At 41.9% G+C, this 26,831-nt stretch overlaps 2 protein-coding genes across 4 annotated transcripts in view; both read left to right on the top strand.

Annotated features, from left to right (window-relative positions):
* The first annotated feature begins 7,737 nt into the window (after nt 1–7,737).
* Nucleotides 7,738–20,665, top strand: LOC136695655 (small integral membrane protein 32-like). Of its 3 annotated transcripts, XM_066669876.1 has the most exons (3): nt 7,738–7,862; nt 12,703–12,796; nt 20,005–20,665. In XM_066669876.1, the coding sequence occupies exon 3, from the start codon at nt 20,024–20,026 to the stop codon at nt 20,381–20,383; it is 360 nt and encodes a 119-aa protein (XP_066525973.1). In that variant the 5' UTR covers nt 7,738–7,862; nt 12,703–12,796; nt 20,005–20,023; the 3' UTR covers nt 20,384–20,665. The 3 variants fall into 3 exon arrangements, with proteins under 3 accessions (XP_066525973.1, XP_066525972.1, XP_066525970.1); XM_066669875.1 differs by lacking the exons at nt 7,738–7,862; nt 12,703–12,796 and adding an exon at nt 18,153–18,498; XM_066669873.1 differs by lacking the exons at nt 7,738–7,862; nt 12,703–12,796 and adding an exon at nt 18,153–18,692.
* Nucleotides 20,666–26,662: 5,997 nt separating this feature from the next.
* LOC136694994 (protein diaphanous homolog 1) overlaps nt 26,663–26,831 on the top strand; it is a 47,476-nt gene continuing 47,307 nt past the window's right edge. The window contains exon 1 of the mRNA XM_066668806.1: nt 26,663–26,794. The gene's annotated coding sequence lies outside the window, so the exon portion shown is untranslated. The remainder of the gene's footprint in view (nt 26,795–26,831) is intronic.

The following is a 26,831-nucleotide window of genomic DNA, read 5'->3' as shown; positions in this document are numbered from 1 at the left end:
TAAAGTAGCCTAATTGTTATATCAACATTTTATGTCAACAACTGAATTTCTTAACAAATTACAGTCACTACATTACAATAATATACAGTTTTCACATGGAATTGGACAAATTCCATTCCAAATAACAAATGCTCTAGATAAAATGCTCTTTTGTCATTTCAAATAAAATGTATAAACAAAGCACTGCATTTAAAAAACATATGCATATTAATATAAATTGCCTAATGACGTGTCTAGTAGTTGCGGTTGCCTTTACTAATTTTCTTCATTAACAACATGGTATCGTCAACCCTTCTATTCGCTGTGCTGAAGGATGGGAAATAAACAGAGCTTTACAAAACTCCCATTCATCTTTCGAGCAGTGATAATTCTCCTTATTAATACTCTATCTTGTTTTACTACACACAACACTGTTGTCCCAGATCTGTCCCAAAAGTGCTTTATCTTGTCCCCCGGGATATTTTTCTCAGTCCCAGGACAGTGATGTTTGGAGCCCTGCCTTGTGCGTGTGTCGTTCAGTTGGATGGCAGCACTCATAATGCACAGATCAGATTGGCTGAGTAGCATCATGTGTGATACGCTCTGTGAGTTTCCTGGGCCAGTAAACATGTACCACAATGCTCAGAAAAGTCACACCAGTTAAGATATACACTCCCTTCAAAAATAAATTTTTCTCACAAAGTTAATCATTTATAGGTCTAGGTCGTGATAGGACAGTCTGGACAGACCCTGACCAGGTCTGCGGTACTCTTATTAGTGAATGTAAATTCATGTAGCTTTCTGAGTCTTGCCAAAGGACTCGTGTTGATACAGAGTAGAGTGATTGCCCATGAAGGAATCAAACTCCAGAAGAGGAGTCAAGGTCATGTTCATGTCATGTTCTCTTTTTGCTTGGGGAATTCTAAAGACTGAAATGAAATGGAGTGGGGTGAGATAGGGTTTATCAGTAGTTCAGGAAGCATGTTGAATCTACTGGTCCAGGTAAAGATTCCTCTGAGGAAAAGGAGGAATCTGAGGAAGAGCAGAGATGATGTAGAGGGAGAGTGTGCATGCCAGGCTTTGTGTGACATTAAACAGAGGCTAATCATTGTTGCAGTGTGGGGCATGGGGTGGTGGTTTCCTCTGGGCCAGAACAGACATGGGGTGTGACTGACACTGGCATGGGTTTGGAGGGAGCGCTGAGAGAGAGTGAGAGACAGACAGACAGACAGAAAGACAGACAGACATGTGGCATGGTGTGAGATGTAGTGAAATGTGTCTCTCTGTCTTTATCTCCTACTCCTAGATGTTAGCACAGTAAGAGAATGTTCCAATGCTGGTGGTCAGGCCTCACTCAGCCTCTCTCTTTCTTTCTCTCTCTCTCTCTCTCTCTCTCTCTCTCTCTCTCTCTCTCTCTCTCTCTCTCTCTCTGTAGAAGCTATATTAATCCATTTCCCAATCCTACATTTCTTTGAAAATGAATTAATTAATCCGTTAATGAGTTCAGTGCTGTTTTATTATCCCTCATTCAAAAATGATGTAACATCCTTTATATCTAGTAGCACCAGCTGTCAATCAACATAACAGCTATATAAATAGAACGTGTGCGTGTGTGTAAGACTGATAAAGGAGGATGTATTGATTATGCTTCATGTCTTCAGGGGATAAACCCATTGGTGGATGAAGAGAGAGAAATGACACTTATTCCCTTCCCAATGTCCCTGGACACCCTCACCCCTCGCCTTCATTCCTATTTTCTTTCTCACCCTCAAGAAATGCATCAGTCATTATTGTCATGAGCTACATCTTCGTCGTCATCATCATCACCATTATCGTCATCATCTGCTTCCTCCTCTTCATATTGCTTTGAACTGTCACTTTAATCAGCCGTTGGCAGGGTGGGTGAAATTGCAGAGCTCACGAAATGCACCTGTGTCCTGGCCGTCATGCTCAGAATTCAAACCACAAAGAGCTACAGCAGAAACACGAGAACTGTAAAACAAACCAAAAAAGACAGGTTTGTATGATACAGAGGTATGGTTAAGAGGTTGTTGTATAACTAATGTTCTACAAATCATTTAATTTATAATGAATAATAATCCAGAATAACTCCAAGTCATGTGGCTTGTTAAGTGTTGATTGTGTTTGCTATACTACATGAGGATGAAAGGTTCATAAGGGGTCATAACGAACACAAAAAAATCGTTTATAGTAACAACAGAGCCAGCTCTTTGTTGCTCTGCATACATTGTTTACACATTTCACCTTGTTTTTGATGGCCAGGACTCCCACAATACCACCACGGTACAGGTACTTTTTGGGTGGTTGATCATTTCCCAGCGCTGCATTGGTGTTGTTTTAGTGTCGCATCCTGTGGGCAGTGCCATGTGACAACTGATGAAGGACTAGAGGACTAACAACACAAACTGTGCAGTAACGGATGAGCTAATGTCTCTGAGTTTATACCTAAAAGATGGACAATCTTTACAGATGTGTTTGATGTCTGGGCACAATGTTTAAAAACTCTGGCAGCACTGATGTGTCTGATCTACTTGTGCCTTCACAACACACACTAACACCCCATCGCAATATCAGTGTCACTGCAGTGCTGGGAATGATCCATCATGTAAATCATACTTGCCATGTGGTGGTCATGAGCATTGACGAACTGCGTGAAACGAGGCAAACAATGTATGCAGTGTAACAAGTGGAAAACAATCAGTAATTACCCACTGACTAACTACACACTGCACTTGTATGGTCAGTGGAGCTGAGAGAATGGACAATGATGTTAGAAAACGAGGATGTGTCAGTGCATACTGAGCTGGGATGGTTCATTGGCACAGTTCTGTTTTGGTATACTGTGCCAATTTTATCTCCTTTTGTTGAATAAAACCTTGAAATATCATCTCAATATGATACTGGCTTATATACAGCTTTTTGATTAGTTTTACTGTTTCCATGAAAAAGCCTTTGTTCTTTTTTTTTTCATAGGAGTGAATGGTTTGCAAACATTTGTGCACCCATGACCCATGTCATGATCATGATGAAAAAAAAGAACAACTAACATGGGGTACCACAACAACTACTTTGGTTACCTTAGCAACCAACAGAAATGCCATAGCAACCACTCTAGCAACCATTTATGATACTATATCACCAGCCTGGAAAAGCATTACCAAACATATAACATACCATATCGACTGCCTGGTAGCATCGTAGCTACCTCAAGGGATACCAGAAAACGTATAGCAACAACTACGATACCATCGCAACAGCTTAGTGACAGCTTAGTCTCTCTTTTCTTTCTTATTCTTCTCTCTGCAGCACTTTACAGCTCAGGTGTTTCTTATAGTGAGTGTGACAGTAGATACTTGAAGCCAAAACCAAGTGAGGAGAGACATGTGGCCACAGCCTCGCCTCAGTTCATTAAGTTATTGATTACTGGGGTTACTAGGCCCTGATTTTCTTTTCTCCTCTGGCTTGGGCCACAGTACCTTTATGTATTTATCATGAACTGGTTTAATGAAAATCACTTACTACACACTTCAACACTGAGTAACATTATTAAACAATTTCACGTTTTCGAAAACGTTTTAAATGACACACAACAAGCACATTGTTTGTTAATAGCCACCCATGCTGAATTAACTTCAGACTGCCACAAATGTGCAATAATCAGTGAATTCCAAATCCATGGACATGTGATTTACATATTTATAATATATATATATATATATATATATATATATATATATATATATATATATATATGTAAATAAACATGTTTAATTTTGACATACTAAGATTTACAGGAAAGACATCTCCCTTAGATGACATCTCTCACTCTGGGAAACCGTCAGCATATTTGTTTCAATGCCTCATTTTATTACTAGTTTTGATGTATTTCTTAGTACTTTCTGAATTACGGGAGTGTGAGTACACTCACATATGACTTCTTAAATTGTTTCCTTCTTCATAACAAGCCTTTGTTATGATTTACGACTGAATAATGTACCTACAGTTTAAGTTAAAAGCTTTGGCTTGGCATAATTCATGAGGAAATAATGTACTTAAAAACCTTTGCTTTTATTCTCAGTCTTTTTATGACCCTTCCAGATAACAATTTCTAAAAAAAAAAAAAAAGGATAGAAAGAGCCCTGAGAGGTGAACAATGTGAATTACCGCATGATAATTACTGTTTGTTTTTCTGATGGCGTTAAAGTCTGTTTTGCTAGCATTTGAATATTCCTCAGAGGTTGTTTCCAAAAGTGATGATCTCTGCATTGCAGCTTCAGATAAAATAACATAAGAAAGTTATGAGGGAATTCATAACCTTACGGCTACAGTGTCCCATTTTATTTTGTCATCTAGACATGCACACGTACTGTATTATCAATAATTCTATAAACACAATGGCAGAAGCTGAAAAAAAATGTAATTTGATTTTAATTTAATGGTGTTTTTTCTGGCTGCAACTGCCCTCATGTATATACACACTTTGCAAAGGGACAGTGATATAATACAGTCCCACTGCAAACAAAACCTTTTAAGCTATAAGTGCTTTGGTCCTCATAGCCTTACTTCAAACATAATGATCAACACCAAAAGCTTATGAAATGCTTACGTTCAAAACAAGGCACCCTTGCAATATTACTACCATGAATTCATTGTGGAAGAGTCATGATGGTTATGAGTGTGAATATTGGATAATCCATTATTTCCAAGCATTTGGTGAAGTGTGCATAAGGACCCCATATGTTACTGCATTGTAGGTGAAATGGCTTTCAGCAGATTTAACAAATTTCATTTTAGTTAATGTCCTTATATATGTCTTAGAGAAAATATCATACAGCTCACGTTACAGCTCCTCCTGGATAAGCTTCTCATCTTCTGGTCTCGGCTGTTTAACCATGTTTTTGATGAGTGGCGACAGGTTTAACTGCAGTATTTTAGGAGGATCAGGGTGTGTGTACAAACAAGCACTCCAGCACTCTTGGCAGATGTGTTGAATAGAGTCTATATGTTGGTATATTGCTACCTATTAGTCAGCCTAAAAACTCTGGTTTAGCAAAGGCTTCTTTATCAGACGCAAGAAAAATGCAACACCATAAACACTTAATTTAAAAGAAAACACTCCTTAATTTTAGGACATTTCCCTGAACCTTGATGGCCATTGATCATATTTTTGTAACTCTTAACTCTGTGTTGTGTCATAGAGTGTGTGTGTGTGTGTATGACAGAGAGAGATCAATAGTTAATAGTGTCCCTGCACACCATGGTGTCCCATTAGCTCAGCCATGTGTTATTTTTTACACACACACAGTGCTTTCTCATGCTGCAAGATGTAACCTGCCATGTGTTTGGATCTTTTCTAAGTGTGTGACGGAATGTGTACATGAAGGCAGATGTGGTAGAAGTAAAAAGTATAAATCCTCTCTGGGGATTCTCTAATCATGGCAAAGCAGCCTAAGAGGTGTCAGGACGATGGAAACAAAACTCTGGGAAGGATTTTTACTTTCTGGACCTGAATTTGCCACCTCTGCATGGAGATAAGTGCATTTAATTCATTTGACACTGTGTACACGCAAACAACCTCATTTGCAATTGTGTGTGTGCTGGTACAGTGTGTGTAAACTTTATTCTTATGTATGCAAATTACCTTGTCCATTTGTGCATCATGTGTGTGCTGAGGCGTGCTGGGCTGTGTTTTGCACTGTGAGCTACAGCTGGTGTGTAATTAGGAGAGTGTTTAAGTTTTGGGTTCATTTCCCCTAAAGGACAAACAAGCAGCTTTCTTCTTTCCTATTGAGAGAGAGAGAGAGAGAGAGAGAGAGAGAGAGAGAGAGAGAGAGACTGTGTTAGGTTCACTTTTATTTAACAGCGCTGTTAAATTCAGTATAATTAGCCTAAAGTCACAAAAACAACAACACAAACAGAAGACGTCTACTGCAGCAGAAGAGAGATAGTAGAAGAGATAGAAATGGAAAAGAGGAAACAGGATTAAATTGTCACTAAATGGTAGCTATACAACACGCAAGAGAGAAGGGAAAAGAAGTAAAGGATAGAAGAGGTAAAGAAAAAAAAGCATGGGGAGTGAAAATGAAAACATGAAAGAGAGTGGAACACATTATTTTTAGACACTAAGCACTGTACTACAGAAATAATGATAGAAGGAACGAGAGAGATTAAAAGAGAAGGGGATGAAAAAATCTTGGAAGAAAGAGAGAGTAAAAGAAGAATGGAAGATGACAGGAAGCAAAAAGTCATTAAAAGAGACAGCCGTGTTGATGCTAAATTCCGTGTTGTAATTTGGTATAATTAGCCTTTAGTCTCAAATCATGAGAGAAAGGGAGAGAAAAATGTAGGGGGTAGGCTGTGTGTGTGTGTGTGTGTGAGAGAGAGAGAGAGTGAGAGAGAGAGAGAGAGAGAGAGAGAGAGAGAGAGAGAGAGAGAGAGAGAGAGAGAGAGAGAGAGATGCAAAGTGTGATTAGGCACTGTTTCAAATTCACTTTTACTCTATGTTCAGTGTTATGTTTAGTATAACATGACAGACAGTGTCACATGACCAGAGCTGTTTAATTCCCCACTGCACAATGAGAAGACAATGCATTTTAATTACTGCCTTCAGTGTGATCATAAAAGATTTTAATGGCAAGAATAGTAATAAAGGGTGGGACAACAGTGTTTATCGGTATGAATGCTTATAAATTTCTGCTTTGTTATTTCTTTTAGTTTCATGACCATCCAGACAAGACCTGCATCACTGCAGTTAACCCTCAAAATGAGAGTGATACATCCTCAGTGATTGTATAAGTTGTGGGTCAGATTATAAGCCCATACTGTGGCTGACATGGATGTAAGCAATTAAGATGTAAACCAATTCATTTTGGTTACAAGCGATGGAGTCTTGCCTCACTGGGTGGTTACTTGTATAACATGGAGCCATATAATGGATCCCACACTCTCCTCCCTGAAGCTGGTTTGGGTTAGGTCTTGCAGAGAAAGCTCAGGAGCCTCAACGTTGTGAGATTTTCCATGACAACCTCTTTGTTTTCACTCCTTGATGAAATTTAAAAAAAAAAAAAATGGATACAATGGAACAATGAAGCAAAATCATGTTTGATGTCTCACTCAAGGCACACAAACACTTTCTGAAGCTACCCCATTGAACCGCTGAGTGTCTTCCCCAAACAGACAAGTTGATGGTCCACCGGAAAGACAATCTCTTTGTCACAATGTCAAAAACATGAAGGACAAACACAGTGGGACAAGCGGAATGAGGAGTGATGTGGCTTTTACAAAATAACACAAACAAAATGTATGAAATGATATTGCCAAAGGAAATTAAAAAAAAACAGCAAATTATAGTTTCAAATGGTTAATCATAACACAATATTTAGATATTTTTGGGAAAATTTGTGATTTGTCCTTGGACGACACACAACTGTGCAGTAGAGAGAGGTAAATTAGTGCAGTTTACCAGGTGCTAGGGCTGAGTAATTAAACAAAAATGAATTTAAATCGACATTCAGAACTTCTAATAAATGTAATCTTTCCTATATCAATCATATCATTTTTCTTTTAATTCTGATCATTGTTTGAAAGTACTGTCCCCTTAAAACCATACTACCACACGTAGTCATGTGATTCTGCCCCATCCAATCTGCCACATGGAAGCTACATGGAGGAGAACCAGCAAACAAAGCAGGGCTGATAGAGTCTTTAAAACAATCAAAAATATCCAGTCAACAGCATCCTGTGTTCACCGATGAAAGACTAGAGGACGACCAACACAAACTGCGCAGCAACAGATGAGCTATTCTCTCTCACTTTACATCTATAAGGTGGACCAAGGAGGTAGGAATGTAACAGAGTGGACAGTGAGTATACACAGGGTTTAAAAAGTCAAGCAGCACTGCTGTGACTGATCCACTTGTACCGGCACAACACAACACCACCACGTTTAGGTCGCTGCAGCACTGAGAATGGCACCCAAATAATACCTGCTCGGTAGAGGTCCTGACCATTGAAGAACAGAGGGGAAGGAGAAATAGATGGACTATCTATGCTTCCGGGATTGTTTTTGGTGTGACGATGGAATAACAGCATGCAAACTGATCATGCCACTTCCTAACACAAAAGCACTGTTGATTTGGTGAACCACAGTGTTATGTTTCATTGTGTAGGGATCATTTGTGACTGTGGTCCTCCTGTGCTAAAAAGTGGAGCTGATACTGCTTTTACACATTCCCTATAATACAGTGAGGGTGGTTCATTAGCTGCAGTATTAACATGCAACCTGGGTAAAATTCACATTACAAATGAGCAAGAGAAAGACACATTGGTAAGTTATTTGTGGTTCTTGATCTTCTCCTTTTCATCACAGTGATACAAGCTTTCAACTAACACTGGAAGCTCCCTGTTGTTCAAAATTATGGTGGATCTGTTTTCTTCAGGAATGGTCCAATTTCCCACTGTCCAGATGCATTTTTTGCACAATTTGAAACCAAAAACCACAGTGGATATTTCTGTTCTGTTTAGTGTTCCTGTTCAGTCTTTGCATGCATGTAACATATAACAATGAGAGAGTAATTTTGTATATAATGCACTTATTAATATCAGATTTCACTAAATATTTTTATACAAGTCATTTGTTTTCTTTCCGAATGATTCAAAATGAACCTTCCCCATTTAAAACCTCTTAGCTAGCTAGAATAATCACCCAACATAACCATGTACTAAAAGCTCCCAGTGGAAGGCAATGGACTTGAAAATCATTATGAGTGACATATGCCTTAACACAGGGCTCAGAGGAAGCAAGTCTACTTTTACCCCCTCTTCATATCTTCACCTCCTCCACCCCAAAATCTATTCTCATCATAGCTTTAAAATCACATCAAGCACCGCTAAATCCAGTTTGCTTTCACATCTATTGACATAAAAGAACATCAAGGGAAAGCTAGGCTGATATCAGAGAGAAATCTGGAGGTTTGATCTCACAATGTGCTCCAGATATGAGTATTTCCCTGTGGTTTTCATGTCACAGAATGCATTTGATTTGTTACAACAGCTTTAATATTGAGAAGAGGCAAGGGGAAAACCCTCAGCTCCTTTAGAGCGATACTATCTGTATGTATGTGTGTGTGTGTGTGTGTGTGTGTGTGTGTGTGTGTGTGTGTGTGTGTGTTTACAGTGGTTTTGTATGTTTTTAGGACAAGAATGTCCTGAATTTTAGAAAACCACACAATCCTAGAACAAACAAATAATGATGGCACAGATAAAGTGGTCTTTTCTTTGTTTATTTGTCTACAACCTCGAGGAAATATATTTATTTGGTTACAAATTAAGTTCAGGGTTAGGATTAGAATATTATAAATTATATTTCTGAACCCTGATGGTAAAGTTCAATAAAAACAAAAATCTGTGATTTGTTCATTCTCTTGAACCTTAGTGAAAACAGTTTTGGAATAGTTCATTTTTTTTGTCTATTCTTGCTTGAGATAAACCCTAATGTGCCATAGCCTGCAGTCTACAAAGCCACACTGTTGTGGCATGTGCAAAAGAAGTCATTATTCACGGCTGATGTATGTGTTTCTCAGTGTGGTATAGTTTCGATGGCTAATGCAGTGCCATCTGAGGCCCCAAAGGCTACACATCTACCAGTGGAGCTCAGCCTTACTGAGCCTTACAAAGACTGAGATTTATCTGGATTTCAGGAGTCTTTTCGTAATATCGTGTATGGCAGATTGTGACAGACCTCCGGGGCTCCGGTTTCCTCCCACAGTCCAAAAACACTCGTTGGTAGGTGGATTGGCGACTCAAAATTGTCCATAGGTGTGAATGTGTGAGTATGTGTCACACTGTGAAGGACTGGCGCCCCCTCCAGGGTGTGTTTTTCTTGTGTGTACACAAAGTACAAATTTCATAAGGCAGTGTGTGTGTATGTGTGCGCACTTGTCGTGGGCGGATTATGTAGACACATGAGTTGCATGTGGAGCATCAAATGTGAACATTCACCACATGTTTGCAAACATTATCACAAAAATAATCCTATTTATGAGCATGTGTCTTGAGAGCAACTTAAAAAAACACATAAAGATATATATTCACACACACACACACACTCCCTGTGGCCACTGGAGGCCCTGCTAGATTCTCTCTCTCTCTCTCTCTCTCTCTCTCTCTCTCTCTCTCTCTCTCTCTCTCTCTCTCTCTCTCTCTCGGTGTGTGGATAGGAAGATGTCTCTTAGTCCTGAAAATCTATTAAGTGCCCATCTGTTCTGTTAATGAAATCTCTCACAGCTCAAGTCACCTCTTCTCTCTATGCTTGACTAAAACAAACACACACCCTCACAAACACACACACACACCCTAAAATAAAAACAAACAAACAAACAGGCAGTTTCAAGTCTTCCTTCATGTTTACGTTCATATGAGAGTGCTTTGTAGGTTATTACCATATATGCAAAGTGGTTCAGCCTGCCTTTCCATAAGCCTTTTCTCCACCTGTGTTCAGCAAATTGACTTGGAGGATGTGTTGATTTCCCTGTGTTTACTTAAGTGCTGATGAAGAGTCTAGCTTTCCGTGACTCTTGTGATTAGCTCCCATTGCCTGAATGTTTTGGAGGGAGTCACATCAGCCCCGAGCAACACTAGCACCTGAAGTAAACATGTGACCGACTCAGCATCTCTCTTAGAACGCTTCAGTTTTCTGCAGAGCTAAAGCAGAGCTGCCAGATCGCACCTATCAAAACAAGCCTGGCATGTTATGGACATAAACCAAGTGAGTCAGGGATGTGATCAAGCAAACCTGCGCGTCTACACCACAGACAGTCTGTCCTCACAGAAGGACCATTTTATAGGGCTTTTTATTTTCTCAGTGTCGGGAGAAAGCATGAGAGAGAGAGAGAGACAGAGAGACAGAAACATTGCAGCCAGTCTTATAGATGGAGAGGAGAGTACATCACAGCAGGCATATTTAACTATGGGAACTGCATGACTTTTATGGGAAGGGGATTAACAGCCCTGTTACACTGATATGGAAACAGATCTGGAGTTCCTCCAAAGTTAGGATTAAGATACCTTGTCTTGTCAGTTTATTAGGTAACAGTTTGCTTCACTGAATCTCAGTTTAACAGACTGCAGAGTGGTACTGCTATTCTCCACAGGGCATGAAGTACCCGGGGGGGGGGGGGGGGCAAAACAACAACAACAACAAAAAAACAAACAACCCATTATTCATTCATTCAATCATGATGGGTTTTTGGACTGTGGGAGGAAATTGGAGCACCTGGAGGAAACCCACGCAGACACAGGGAGAACACACCAACTCCTCATAGACAGTCACCTGGAGCAGGAATCGAACCCACAACCTCCAGGTCCTTGGAGCTGTGTGACTGCGACACTACCTGCTGCACCACTGTGCCGCCCCAACCCATTACCACCGTAAAAAAAAAAACAAGCAGTGATAAGCAACAATATATATGACATTTGTAAGTAAATATTACACAAGTGCATACATGACTGCAGACAGGTAATCCAAGATAAATACAAGTGGGCTTTCCCTCTCATATTTCTCCTCATCTTTAATCACTGTCATTTCAAATTCAAGTTTTCAACATTCACCAAGCTGTGAGTATGCAGCCTTGGACATGCTTCCTCTGAGACCTATAAAGCCAGCCACCACTTCTTTTTGAACTGCTGCTAATGTAACAACAGTGGACAGCTTTATGAGCTTGGAGAAGATAATTAACTGCCAAGTACTATGCTATACTAATACTAGCTGACAGGTGCCTGCAGTGGATAGCATTGTGTTGAGGGACAGAGAACAGGTAGGACCACCCAGGGAGAGCGTGGCCAACTATACTCTCATCAACCCTTTGCCATGGATCCCCTGTATCCCCAGGGATTAAATTTACAATCTTCAGTGATAAGCTTAATACTTAGACAGTTGCATCACTCAGTTTCCTGGAGTCTGGTTTGATCTATGTCTTGTATTTACACTTACATTTAGGAACATCCTATATGGCTACCATAATACCAAAAGGTACATTTGCTGAATGGTTCTCTCTCCGTTGACCGGTGGGTTAGAAAAGGGCTAATAAATTACAGTAAATAACTGTAAACTGCATCTGCTGTAAAATGCATTACAAGCCCAGCATCGGGACGTCATGTAGCAACAACCCAGCATCCAATCACCATGTACCACTAAACCCAGTTCTTTATTTTTATAAAGAAATGTACTGGCTCTCGTATTAATTTGGAGAGATCTAGTGTACGCAGGAATGTAAGGACATCTGTGATCTGCATGTGTGTTCATATCACTGTAATAACACTGTGTGCGGGGTTTAACCACATTTAAATTGGGTTTTTGTATGTGTTTATTTAACTGTAGCTCTGATATTTTTGTGATTTGTTTTGTTTTTAATCTTCCTCTGTGAAAAAATGGCGCCCCCTGCAGGGTGTGTTCCCGCCTTGCGTCCAGTGATTCTGGGTAGGCTCCGGACCCACCATGACCCTGAACTGGATAAGCGGTTTTAGACAATGAATGAATGAACTACGCAGGATTGTTTTTGACATTTGCATAATACTGTATACAGTGAACCTACCTTGTTTCTACACTCATTGTCCATCACTGACCATACAGGAACACTTTGTATTTCTACTATTACAGACAGTAGTTTACCTGTTTCTCTGATTACATTCTTATCCCCATTTCAGCTTTGATGGTCTTGTAATGGTCAGGACCTTCATAAGATGATCTACTCATAGCAGCACAACAAATAACCAGAAGAAAGGACTGTGAAATTTCAAGGTAAAGCTCTTAAGTTTACAGTAGAAAGATAAAAGCTCAGGGTTCTACTTTCACCTTAATAGTCCAACCATAGATACAACTGTGAACTCTCAAGTCGTTATGAAGTTCATGGTGACTTCTTCTAGTGTTTAATGGAACTGAGTGTGAAGTTTACCGTTAAACTTTCAATGTGATATAGTTGAAGTGTGAAATTTGGTTTAACAGTGAACAGCTCATTGTCAGCTCTTCTGGTGTTTAATATGAACAATGTGGACAAGCTAGGAAAAAAATAGGTGTAATTCATGAAATCTTTTGGCTCAGCATTGCTCAATAAATGGCAAAGAGCTAATGATACAAACCTAAGTTGTGAGATCTATACATTATTGCAATATTGATTTACAAAGCTGTAAATATGATTATTCACGTGTTCATTTTTATACTACTCTTTTCGGTTGAACCTATCAAGAATCACCACTTTCACTCTTGGGTGTGAGGAGCTGATCTGAGATCAGGCAGCAGTGCCACATCTTCTGTGGACAGTGATTTTTATGAGAGTTGACTCTGTTGGGAGCTGGATGTCTGCATGGTCCAAGCGTACTTCACCTTGTATACATGCATTTGTGTGTGTGAGAAAGTGTGAGTGAGTGCGTGAATGTTTATTCAGATCTGCTAGCTCCAGCGACAAGGCCTGGATCTTGTCTGTTTATTTGACTGTGTCCTTTGCAGACTTCTGTAAAATTAAAGGGAGGTGGCGTCTGGCAGAGCAGCTACATACTGAACATGTTTGTGGATTCAGAAGTAGACAGAGGGGAATTAGAGCCCTGTGGCCATGAGATCAACTCTGGGCTAAGATCACAACACAGGCTCCAAGGCTATTACAAGATTACAGTAAAAACATGCAAAGCCTAAAGCTAGAAAGCTGCTTACTACAAGAAAAGCCTATGCAAATGTTTTTAATTACTTTTCTCAGAATGTTTTTATTTCAGGAGTATTCTGAATGTAAAAATAGCATTCTCACATATTATTACTTTTTTTTAGAAGGTTTCAGAGATGAATCATTTCTCATTTACAAAATGAGACTTTAAATGGCCCATATTCTACATTCATTCATTCATTCATTCATTCATCTTCTATAAATTCTTCCTCCTAATCCGTGTAGGAGTGGCCTTCTCAGAACTGAAGACAAAAACACACTCTATACTCCGCACCAGTCCATCACAGGGGATGTACAAATAAGTTCATAACTGTATTTGTTTCTGTGTCTGACAGAATGGGTGTGGTTAAGCATCGGTAGACTGAATAGGCAGATATTTTAAATGTATGATTATTCAGGAATCACATAAACAATTCATTCAAAACCATTGGACTTTGTTTGCATATCGTCGCTGTCCAATTACAGCATGCATCTCCATTTTTGTGGATTTTTATTTTACATCATTTGAACACAGCAGCTGTCCTTTATATAGTGTGAAAATGACATGCCGAATGGGCCAATAGAAATGCGCATAATTATTTATTATTAATTATTGACTTCTATTGAAAGTTAAGAAGTTGCTATTTTGTGAGATATTTTTTTGCCGGCACCAGGTATAGATGAAGCAGACAACCTAATGGGGGAGCTCCCAGCATGCTCAGTGGCCACACTTTCATTTTGTTTATTATTCCATTTGTGTTATTTTGGGGAGGTTAAAGTTGTTGTTTTGGGGGTTTGTTTGGGCTTGGTGTGTAGCAAGATGTGGTGTAGTGTGGGGATTTACCATCCTGGAGAAGGAGGTGTTCAGACATGTGGTTCCCCGGCATCCCACTACACAGCAAGCCTAAATTACTGTCTGGCCACTTATTCCTTTCTGCCTATTGCCCCTATTAGCGTGCTAAATATAGTTTGCTTTTTGCAGTAATGACTCAGTCTCATTTCCCCATAAATTGGTTCCGCAGAGAAGTAAACTTACCCAACACTCTATCATCAGATCATCTGATTCGTAGGCCACTTAAGAGGTTTATTGGCTGGAAGTGTGGCAGAATTAGTCTGAAATTAGACTCTACGGGATTGTGGATCTCTAGGATCAGGATGATGTCCGCTGTTCTATCGAGCTACTCCACCTCTTTCTGGTACTTAAGTTTGTTACAGAGAATTTTCTGGATTATGTTGACTAACCAAACAGGAATACTTGGCTGATGTAATTTAGTAAGAATTATCCTTAAGACCTTTATGATTTTTAGCTGAGCTTTGAGTGCATGACTAAGAAACCCTGGAGGAAGGTTGGCCTACAGTGTGTCTGCTGTGTAATCTTTATTCAAGCAGCCATGACTTCTGCTGTAATCCTTGAAACAAAGCAATCTTGGCTTGTCATTTTGCAGAGCCAGTTTTCCTGGCTCAGAGGATGGCTGTGGTGGTGAAAAGCGCTTGAGTGATGGGACCCTTACCCTGTAATATCCAACAGGTGCCAAACCAGGTCAAGTCCTGCTCTACTGCTTGTGCCCCTCCCCCTCTGAGGAGAATGCTAAGACGATGCTTGCTTGGCCTACTACCTACAGAGTGAACGTATTGGTTTGGAGCTATTTCAGTGGTTGGTATTCACACATTGATCCACAGGCCTGGAGTGAGAAACGAGGTGTAAACACAGCCTATTAAAAATTGTGAAACAGTTGGAAAGAGGGTTCGGATTATGGAATTCTCGTTTGGAGAATGGGGCTGGCCTGTGTGCCGTGAGTCCAATGAGTCAGCGGCCCTATGGCGGAGAAGACTTATCTCTCTCGACTCTGCGGCCCCCTGCTGAGGACATTTACAGTGATTCGCTCTACCGCAGCCGTGTGGGTGTCCACCATCCTCTCCTTTCACTTCTCACCTCGTTTCATGTGTTTACTGCCATTTCCCTGGCTCCTAATTATGTGTGGCACTGTCAAGCCTTATTTGAAGTGAAGGGGCGAGAGTGCTGCACGTGAAAACCCCATAAACCTCTACGGCAGCTTTAATCAGCCTCCGGGTCACCCACTAAGCAGCTCCTAATGAACACTGTTATTATTGTTTGGAAAGAGGGATCTAAAAATACCTCTCTCTTGCTCGCTGACTCTCTCTCTCCCTCTCTCTCACTTTCTGACTAAATCCCATCCCTCCCTCCCCATGTCAAGTTTGTATACCCTTTCCACAAGGAGCTTCCAAGTGGAATGGAGCGAAAAGGAGTTAGTTTGTCACAAAGTGAAATGTAAAGAGATGGACTTGGACACAGGCGAGAGAAAGTGGGTCAGCGCAGTGTTGTTGGGAGTGAGGATGAGGGTGCAGCACGCCCGAAGCGAACCAGACCCCTTTAGAAGGAAAAGTGTCACCAGCAAAACCAATTCTAATCTCCTTACATCCCCACAATTGCCCCATGCCTTTTCTTTTTCCTCCTTAATGTAAACATATCCGTGGGATGTTTGTGCGAATCCGCCACCGAGAGGGATTTAGATGCTTTCTGCAGTTGTCTGAATGTTTTATGCGAGCTGTTTACACGCTGTGACAAGGTGTTTGGTGTTCACATGTTTAATGCACAGAGCCATGGTGATCCGTGGCTTTGCTTGTTTCCAGTGCCAGGCCATAACAGATCCAGACAGATTATTCTCTCGTGCTCCGTCTACAGAAAACACAGCTAAACCGCAAACATTTTTGCTATTACAAAAGAGATCGTGTAGTTATATCTGCGTGGACCGTCTGTTCATTCTGTGAGGTTGTCCAAGCCTCTGTCCTTGCTCTGCTGAACCCAAATATGTCTGATGCTAATTCAAGGCGGTCGCTGCTGAATGTTTATGAAACCTTAGGCCTTACAGCTCTGTTGTGGGTTTTCTTCACACTCCAACTGGCACTTGTTCCCTGGCAATGCATATTAAGTACTGTACACTATGTGGCCTAAAGTTTTAAGACACATGCTTCTTCTGCACAATAGCATCTGTTTTTTTATCATCCTATTTTACAGTAGCAGCCTCTGCTCTCCTGGGAAGGTTTTTATTTATTTATTTATTTATCATGTAGGATGACTAGTTCTGAATCACAAACACCACTCCAACTCATTCCAGTGGTACTGGTTCGAGCTCTATCAGTCCAGAAACCTCAGGTCCACCATTCACACAGCCCAAAGCTGAGGAGGTCTATACCCCTCCACCCCACACTTGACACTGAACATGGTGACTTTCCGCTCCTAAGCCTCAGCTCCAGAGTGTCCCATTCTGTTAGTCAATGCTTTTCAATAGAGGTTATGCAAGCTGTGAGTGTGCAATTGAACACCTGTGTCAGCAAAGTATTATATTCCAAGGTATTGTGGAACATTTCTGTTGGTGAACTATGCATACGATATAAGAAACAGTTGATTACTACAACTTCTGATGTTGCCCTTATGGTTCAACAATGAACACAACTAGTCATTGTGAGTTATATCAGCTCAACTGACCATATTTGAACCTTGAAATTCTACTATTACAAGCCTTAGTCCATCTGTTACTCTGCATACCTTTTAACCCCCACTTTTTATCATCTGGGTGGTGGGTGATTCTCAGTGCAGTGACGTTGAAGTGGTGGGGGTGGTGTTTTAGTGTGTGTTGTGTTGGTACAAGTGGATCAGACACAGCAGTGCTGCTGGAGATGTTTTTCACCCCTGTCACTACTGGATTGAGAATAACAACAAAGGTTCCAATCTTTTTAAGGGCCCCTGTCAGTCACAGGCCCTTAGGACTGTTCATGATAAAACATTAGGTTATTCTGCAAAGTATGGACAACATTGTGAGCACATATGAGAACCACCAGAGCACACACCAGTCCCTGAAAGGGCACCAAAACCATCACAGAACACAATAACACACACACAGGCACAAAAACAGACTGAGAAATGGTGCAGAGTGCAGATTTCTACTTCTACATCTGAAAGTTTAGTTCAGGTCAATTCAGGGTCGGTGGCGGGTGCTCTGCAAAGTAGGAATACTCAGTTTAGCCAGATAACTTCTGCTTCATGTCAGATTTCTCAAATGGGAAAGTGGCTGAGGGTCATTTCTACGTGACCTTTTCAAAGTTATCTGAACTCAAAGAAAAAAAGCTTGGGTTTAGGAAAAACCTGAGCGGAGCTGAAACAGAGTCCTGAGGGCAGACAGTCACAGCTCAGCCCTGCGACCTCGCGCTGAACCAGAGTCGCTCTGACCCTCCGTGTGTCCTTCTTCAAATCTCACCGAGACATTCCCCAGCGCCCCGACACTCTCCTGCTCACGCGCTCTCCAGCTGAAGGGTCTGTCTCGAGGAAGAAAAGAGGGAGGCGCGTCACCAAGCCTCCTCCTTCTCTCCTCCTCTCCACTCCTGTCTCCCACCTCTCCCTCCTCCTCCTCCTCCCGCGCGCACTCCGCACAGTCCACGCGCGGCGAGGGACCGGAGAGCGCGTGTGTTGTCGTGCTGGCTGAGTCATTTGTTTTCCTCCTTTCCTCCTTAACGCTCGCCCCCTCCTCTTCTCGGCGGATTCGGATCGATATGCGCGTGTGCCGCGCTCGGCGGTGACGGACTTGCGCGTGTGGCTCCTTGACGTTTTTTTTTCTTTCTTTCTTTGTTTTCCGGAGATGAAAAGCCAACAGTGCGCACGCGATGCTCTCGAGACGGAGACGACGCGCGGCTAGCGGCTCCAACTCCGAGCGCTCGAGCTCTGCGTGAAGCTTGCGCGCGCACCCCGAGCTACGCAGTGTGCCCATCTGGCGCGGGCCTTCGCTTTGTGGAGGTGATTCTTATCTAATACAGTGAGGTTGTGTGTGATTCAAGGGTCCGCTTGAAGGAGAAGCGCTGCAGTCGTCTATGGCTCGTTTCCACGTGGAGGCGGTGAAGGCGCGAGCGTGAGGCACGCGAGAGGAGGAAGAGGAGGTGTCCGTGAAATGCGCTCCTCGTCGCCGCTCTGCTGACCACTACGCACGGAAAGTGAGCTCCAGATGTGACATAGACATGATGTGTAGAGTGTAGTATAGGATCTGGCAGCAAGAGCAAACTCTTAACTGGTTCTTCTGTATGTGAGTACGTCAGCAGTGGACCATCCGAGACCCCCCCTGATTAACGGGGTGTTCTCTATGATGGAACCCTCATTGTAGTTCTTAAAAGAACCCGTTAAAACGCTAATGTAGCGCTGAAAACACCGGGCAGTTCCGGAACCTTCTGGCAGTGCCCTATGCAGTGACCGTGTAGGTCTGACCCGGTCAGAAAAGGGTCCTGTACAAGTACATTCTCCTCCAGTAAAGGTACAGCAGGGGTCTTAAATTCCTTCATTTAAATGAAGGTAAACTAATATTTGAAAGTTTTCATAACTGGAGGGATTTAAAAAAAAAGTGCCTTAAATACAAAGATAGGGGCTGAAACAGGGAATAAACCCAGTTAGCCGTTGATTCAACGTTGAAATAACGTAATGACTGCCGTCTAATCAACGTTCTCTTAAGATTGAAAATGAAAGTTGAAAAGACGTCCAAACACGGACATTGAAAAGACGACTATTAGACGTATTTTGGACGTCCACTGACGTTATTAATTGGTCCCGAAATAAATTACTTGTATAAAACGCGTTTTGGACGTCCACTGACGTTATTGATTGGTCACCACTTAACTAACTTATCAAGATGGATTTTGGACGTCCATTGACGTTTAAAATATGTCCTTGACGAACAGACTACTTTTAGACCTATTTGGAACGTTCAGGGACGTTCCTTGTTTACTGGGAACCAATGCTAATTTAACGAATCTAAAATTGTAATAGAATATGTTACAGCTATGTTCTCGAATTAAAGCTAATGCAGATGGATCCTTGAGGGTATCACCAGTGACAGATTTTCTGAGAGAGGGTTATACAGAGAATAACAGCAGATGTGTGTTTTTTTTTTCACTGTTTGCCTTTTTGCTTGTGTTTTCCCCAAATGTATTAATGCTCTGATCAGTGCTGTGTCACAGGATGAAGGCAGCAGGGTCTGTTAATGTTTGTCTAATACAGTATTTTAATTGCCAATGTTGTATTGTAGACTTCATGTTTCCTCTGCGTGTGTCCGGTCTCTGTCGTGACAAAGCGATACTTTTTCAGTACCTACTTCTCATTAAAGTATCACTGGACCTTTTGTAGTGGACGTGGAAAAAAAGTCCCTCGCATTTTCAGAAACGTCAAATAAGCACGTTCTTAAAAATGGAGGTTTGTTGTGAAGGTGAACCCCACGCGTCCTTGTCTAACTCCTAACTCTGCTGCTCTGTTTTCCAGCCTGACGCCGCTCGCGCTCATGTTGCGCCAAGTCCTCCTCAACTCCACGGCGGCGATGAACCACACGCACGCGCCGCCGCCTCTCGGCGTCTCCGTGCACGCGCCGGTGAGCGTGTCCGCGCTGCTGAAGCCCGCGGGCCGCGGAGGAGGCGGAGGCGCGGGCGGAGGAGCGGGTGGCGGGGAAGGAGCGGCGGGAGGCGCGGGAGGCCTGCGCGAGCTCAACAAACCGGACCTGGCCACGTACGTGGTGATGTGCCTCGTGCTTTTCCTGCTCGTGCTGCTCATCGTGCTGTTCATCAACTGTCAGCTCCGCAACTCCTTCTTCGCGTCAATGCCTTACGACCGCTCCCTGCGCGAGGCGCGCAGCTCCTACAAGTGAGGAGGGGGAGCAGCGCGCGCTCAGCGGACCGTAAACAACACGAACAAACCCGAAAGGACATGAAGCTCTGCGCCGTAACCGCAGACTGCATGAGCGATAAGCACACACAAGGGCTCGGACTGACGCTCTTCTGTAACTATTTTCTCTCGCGAGGAACCAACGGACATTTGCTGTGACCGTAACCTCAGACTGTTTGTCCTTCAGCTTCTGTCCGCCGTGGTGTGCACAGTGTAATACACGTCGTTTTCTTGTATGCTGTAATATTCCATCATTAAATGGTACGTGTGCTATACTCTAACAGCCTCACTTCAGGGCTCTCATTGGAGAAGCGGGTAAACGGTGAAATCAGCACATACACTCTGTGCCCCTGAGCAGCATTCTGACTCACTGGGCGATGTTATGTCAGTTCTGAGTTATTGTAAATATTCTGCCCACGTAGCTCTGGCTGTTTTGGATGTTTGCCCTTCATTATAAAAGAGGCAATATCACAATTTGACAAGAAAAACAAACAAACAAAACAAAGAAAAAGCCAAGAAACGACACAATGTTACTTTAGCCTAGCATAAACAGCTATTTGAATGCTAATGGCCCCCCCTTGTGGAGAATTTTCAGCCTGCTAAACATAAGGGAGTCAGTAATGTGCGTTTGCCCAAAACTGGGAATAGAAGAAATGCCCCAGCTGGGTAGGCTGATATGGGCTATTAGTGGAAGCCAGGTGTTCTGTCTTTATCAGACAAAAATGGGCCTGTAATGCATTGTCATATTTTTTGAGAGATCTTGTGGTTTTTGAGTGGTCTGTCCATGTTATCTTATCTTTGTAATGTAATCTTTAACCCATTCTGGTCCCATCACTGTCTCTGGAGTGAATCCATTAGTGAAGCCAACATTAATCTTGGATTAAATTTAGCTGTGCTGCCTGTGTGGGCCATGGAAGACATATTAGCAGGTTAGTGAGGGCTGTCAACTCACAGGATTGTAGCTTACGTAAGTTATAAAAGCCACAGATGTTTCATGAGCTAGCAACTTCGGTGCAGCATTACTCAAAGGTTTAAATATAGCGAAATATATAAACACAGAACTGTCCTTCTAGTTTTCTAGGACTAAATCACAGCTGGAAACAGTGTCAGCTAACATTAACCAGCTCATGCTAGCATAAAACTACATGAATGTAGCCTGATTCTGAAACACTTTTATTGTATCCAACACATTTTCAGTGTTGGATGTGAATGTGAGCGTCAGGAATGAGGAATGGACCACACACTGTGACATAATCAAAGAACAGCAATGTGGTGTCTGGGACACCCCACATCACCCTGATGAAAATCTAGCTTTTTTTGTATATTACCGCCTAAGTATGACAACTCCTGTGACGTGTTACTTGACGTTCACCAATGCAGAATGGTCTCTGGTGCACATATGTGAACATGAAGAAGACAAAGAGGGACAGAGCAGATGCGGCTATGGGGTGGAACAGCCGAATTTAGGAAAGAAGACATTTTTTTCTCCTTCTCCACAGGAGACCCTTTCCTTTACATAGAGTGAATCTGGTAGCTAACTCATTCATTCATTCATTGATTGTCTGTAACCGCTTCAGTCCAGAGCCTTCCAGGAATCACTGCGCACAAGGCAAGAACACACTTCTCTTTGAAGGATAACCATCCCATACTGTTCTCTTCGTGAGAAACCACAATGGGTCCAAATCATTTTTCTTTTTCTTATGTTTCTTTTCGGAAAACTCAAAAACGTCAGTATCACACACATCACTCACCTCCACGATGACCTATGAACTCTAATAAGAACGCAAACAGTGATTGGTCCATGTCAAACGTGTAATGGTGCCAGTCTCCAGACCAAAACGGAATGAATTTATGTTATTATTATTTGCTAATCTGACATAGTGACCATCATGAAAGACAAAAATAGTGTGGAGTCTGAGCTCGGCATCATGATTTTTAACAACAGGACCCTAAGTAGATAAAATAATAGTAGTTAGTTATTGCACCAGATATTTAATTATGGTATAATACAATGATAATCTACACATTTGGGGGAAATAATGTGCAGCAGGTAGTGTCACAGTCACACAGCTCCAGGGACCTGGAGGTTGTGGGTTCGATTCCCGCTCCGGGTGACTGTCTGTGAGGAGTTGGTGTGTTCTCCCTGTGTCTGCGTGGGTTTCCTCCGGGTGCTCCGGTTTCCTCCCACAGTCCAAAAACACACGTTGGTAGGTGGATTGGTGACTCAAAGGTATCCGTAGGTGTGAGTGAATGTGTGAGTCTGTGTCGCCCTGTGAAGGACTGGCGCCCCCTCCAGGGTGTATTCCCACCTTGCGCTCAGTGATTCCGGGTAGGCTCTGGACCCACCGCGACCCTGAACTGGATAAGAGCTTACAGACAATGAATGAATGATTACAGCTTAATTCTGAAGTCTTAATATCCATTAAATATTCATATGGTGAAAGTGAAACACTGTAATCTTCAGAATATATAATCCACAAATACAAGGACTGACACAGCCTTCCTGCACTTGAAGATTTAATTGCTGCCTATGTAGACAGCACACTATGCACTGAGGCACAGCCTGAGGTGTAGCCCACTACATACTTCTAAGAAGTATGAAACTGCATTGTTTTCAAGCACCCACTACAGATATTCATATGGCACTGGTGATTTTGCTGTGGAGGGACTCCCAGTGATTATTGGGTGATTATGTGCAGTTGATGAAAGATTGAGGAATCATTGTAATCTTCTTCCTGAAAACACAGAACATGCTTCGGCTTATCACCATTTTATGATCAAATCAAGTGGAGTGCATTTTCATTCAACAGTCTTGATCTTTTTCCATTTTTGTTTACATCCCTTTAGAGTGATGTGCATGGCTCTGGTGGAGATGTACATATGCTGGAGAAGATTAGCTTGGCATATCTTCACTTTCCTGGCTTCAATACAACACAAGGAGCCATGCCCTGATAAAGATCACTGTATCTGTTCTAATCCGCCTCCAGCTTAGCATCACATGTGCTGGAAAGCAGGTGTGATGCACCACAAAAAGCCCCAGGGGACAGACAGGGGGGGGGGGGGGGGGGGATAAGAGGTGCTGGCGACATCTCCAAAACATGAGGCAGAGAGCCTAATTGTCATGGCGTTTCCGTCAGTAGCATTGTCTGTGAATTCAGGGGAAGGGAGCAATGAAGCATGCTTAATAACCATAACCATTTTAATAGGCCTTATTAAAAATGTCTGACTGCCCTTTGACTGGCCTTATATCTGCACTGGCATGCAGAGCATCAGTCATCAGACATGCTCAAGTGTATTTCTGCAGTGTGTGTATGTGGCTCATTAAGTGGACCAAATGGCCTCGGTATGAATGTTGAAATGTTTGAAGTTGTCTGAACATTTAACTGGTCCCCATTAGGAAACACTTCTGGTTTTATAGGGCCCTTATCTTTGAAATAAACATTTTCTTCTCTTTGTCACAATAAAATAGAGGTAGCAGGTGAATATTTTCAAAACCTACTGCTCATTTTCCGATCCTAATAGTCATTTTTAAATAATGATAAAAAAGCAAAACTTCCAGCATCATTCAGCTACAGTAATATGCAAGTCCGTGAAAATACCCCTGAGTTACTGAAATACAAACATGCCTGTGTTGGTTTTGTATGTCCAGTGGTGAAAGTGTGTGGGCGAGTGGTGTCCATTTTACATGGCCTACCAGAGATCAGCTAATGGGCATGGCTAAATGCTGGTGATGAAGCTATCATTGCTGCCTGCTGAGAAAATAGCATTGAGAGGCACACCAGTGTGTCACCGAGCAAACTCGCCCTGTTGCGCATGTGCACAGATGTGGGCGGATTGGGGGGAGCGTGTAAATGGAAATGGAAATGAGTGCAGAAGCCATGATAATACTTAATCGTATCTGCTGGAAGAGGACCAATATAAAGCTGAGCTGAGTCAGCATGTTTTTGTCCAAGGAAAGACAGTTACGGACAACATGGCACTGAATTTGCATGAGCAGAGTGGCTCTGAAACATGACTGGTGTGCCAAAACTATCTCTTTCTGACAGGCCTAAGCATCCACTGGCTTTTAATTCTACACTTGACCAAATAAAGTCAATACAGCAGAAGTCCATAGGCTTTCCTCTGCTAGTCTCCGAAGTTTTAAATGAAGTACAAATGAGTGATTTAAGCCATGTACTGTCCTTTAGTTTGAGTTTACATTCTTTTAAAAACACAGCTTAAGGACTTTGTTTAATCTTATGGATGCTGCCATCGTATACGGATGCTGGCAGAGCAGCCTTAAACATCCTTCAGTGAAGTACAGAAGGAAGTAATCCTTCAATGCTGTATTTACTTATTAGAACAGCAGTAGATGTTCTTAATACATTCAGTGTGTATCAGCAATGTTCTCTACACTAAAACGCTGAAGTGTGAGGGTAAGCAAAAATGTCCAGGTGCTGTCACCAACTGGACAAAAAATTGGACACAAAATAGTATTATTAACTGAATGTGACTGAAAAAGATTTTATTTTTACATTTGTGCAAAAGTAAAACGCCAATCTCCAAAATGATAAACTTTACAAACGAAGGAGAAATACCTTCTTAACTTTCAGTGGAAGGTTTTATTCCAAGTCACTGTGGAGACTTTCTCTTTGACCATTCATCGTGGCTCACACAGTGTGAAGGACAGCGGTTTCACTGGACTAATACTGCATTTGTAGCCTCACTGGGTATTTAGCATAGAGGATGTAACATGAATGCTTGTGTTGCAGATAATATGGAGAGAGATTAGTCTCAAAATACTTTACAAATGCGTAAATGTTAATCCACAAATTAAACACAAGTCACAAATATGTTTCACTGTTCACAGATGAACACATCCCAATCTGTGTCTCAGAGTCTGCAGTTTGTACAAATACAGTTACATTCATAAATACATGTTTTTGTTTTTCATAGATATATCATACTTTTATGTGAAAATAAATACCTTTGTTTAAATTTACTTTGAATATATTTGTAAAGTCGGAATCTCTAATTTGAAATGTATTTGTAAATTGTTGAATCTGCGTTTATGGATCAAGTCACTTGCGTGTTTTTTGTGACGTGTATTTGTTCATTTCATCAGGCTGCATTTGTATTTGGATCGGGTGAAATGTGAAAGAAAAGTCTCAAAATCCAAAAACCTATGAGAGGAAATGAACAAATATACGTCACGAAAAACACACGAGTGACTTGATCCACAAACGCAGATTCAACAATTTACATTCATTCATTGTCTGTAACCTCTTATCCAGTTCAGGGTCACGGTGGGTCTGGAGCCTACCTGGAATCACTGGGCGCAAGGCAGGAACACACCCTGGAGGGGGCGCCAGTCCTTCACAGGGTGACACACACTCACACACACATTCACTCACACCTACGGACACTTTTGAGTCACCAATCCACCTACCAACGTGTGCTTTTGGACTGAGGGAGGAAACCCATGCGGACACAGGGAGAACACACCTCACAGACAGTCACCCGGAGTGGGACTTGAACCCACAACCTCCAGGTCCCTTTGGCTGTGTGACTGTGACACTACCTGCTGCACCACCGTGCCCCCCCCCTCAGTAATTTACAAATACATTTTAAATTCAAGACTTTGACTTTACAGATATACTCAAAGTAAATTTAAACTAAAGTATTTATTTACACATAAAATTATGATATATCTATGAAACCCAAAAACACGTATTTATGAATGTAACTGTATTTGTACCATCTGCAGACCTGTGTTTTAATTTGTGGATTAACGTTTACGCATTTGTGAAGTATTTTTAAGACTAATTCTTCACAATATTTCTGGGCCTTGCCCTTTTGAACCTGGAGCTCAGGCTGTTGTTCCTCTTCTCTACACAAGGTGGAGCGCTTTAGTAAATAATGCCGGCAAAAATGTCTACAAATGATAATAAAAGGGAAAAGTTGACTTTGGATCTATCCACTTAAGGTATGAATTAATCAACCTTTATTTTCCTAAAAGCTGGAGAAGTGTTCGGTACAGTGCAGTTAAATCATGACGAATGTTTTAAAGGCGGCATGTGAAGATATACAGACAATGTTATAGAACATGTATGAAGTGTAAAGTTATATAAGTTGAGGGGGAAAAATATGACGTTAAAAAATATAAATGTTAAACACAAACAAAAACAGCTGCGCTACCTCAGGTGAGGCCCTCGAGCCGTAGCCCCGCCCCGCTCACGCGTTGCTAACCTGCCACAGAGAGAGAGAGAGCGCGCGCGAGAGAGAGAGAGAGACAGGAAGAGACGAGTTCTTCAGTAAACACGGTCGCCTCAGGAAACTTTCTTACGGCAATAAAGTTGAGAAATGTCCTCCGCCGGTGAAATTACCGCCCCGTGGATGTGACCGTACAGGACTGGTGAGGTTTGGGGAGCGTTTTGGGGTTAGGAAAAGGT

Source organism: Hoplias malabaricus, chromosome 4 (genome assembly GCF_029633855.1).
Source record: "Hoplias malabaricus isolate fHopMal1 chromosome 4, fHopMal1.hap1, whole genome shotgun sequence".
Classification (NCBI taxonomy): Eukaryota; Metazoa; Chordata; class Actinopteri; order Characiformes; family Erythrinidae; genus Hoplias; species Hoplias malabaricus.
This window is presented reverse-complemented; position numbering and strand designations above follow the sequence as displayed.

Bases quoted from the DNA above. Each gene is read 5' to 3' on its own strand.
- LOC136695655 (XM_066669876.1), top strand. From the start codon at position 20,024: ATGTTGCGCCAAGTCCTCCTCAACTCCACGGCGGCGATGAACCACACG.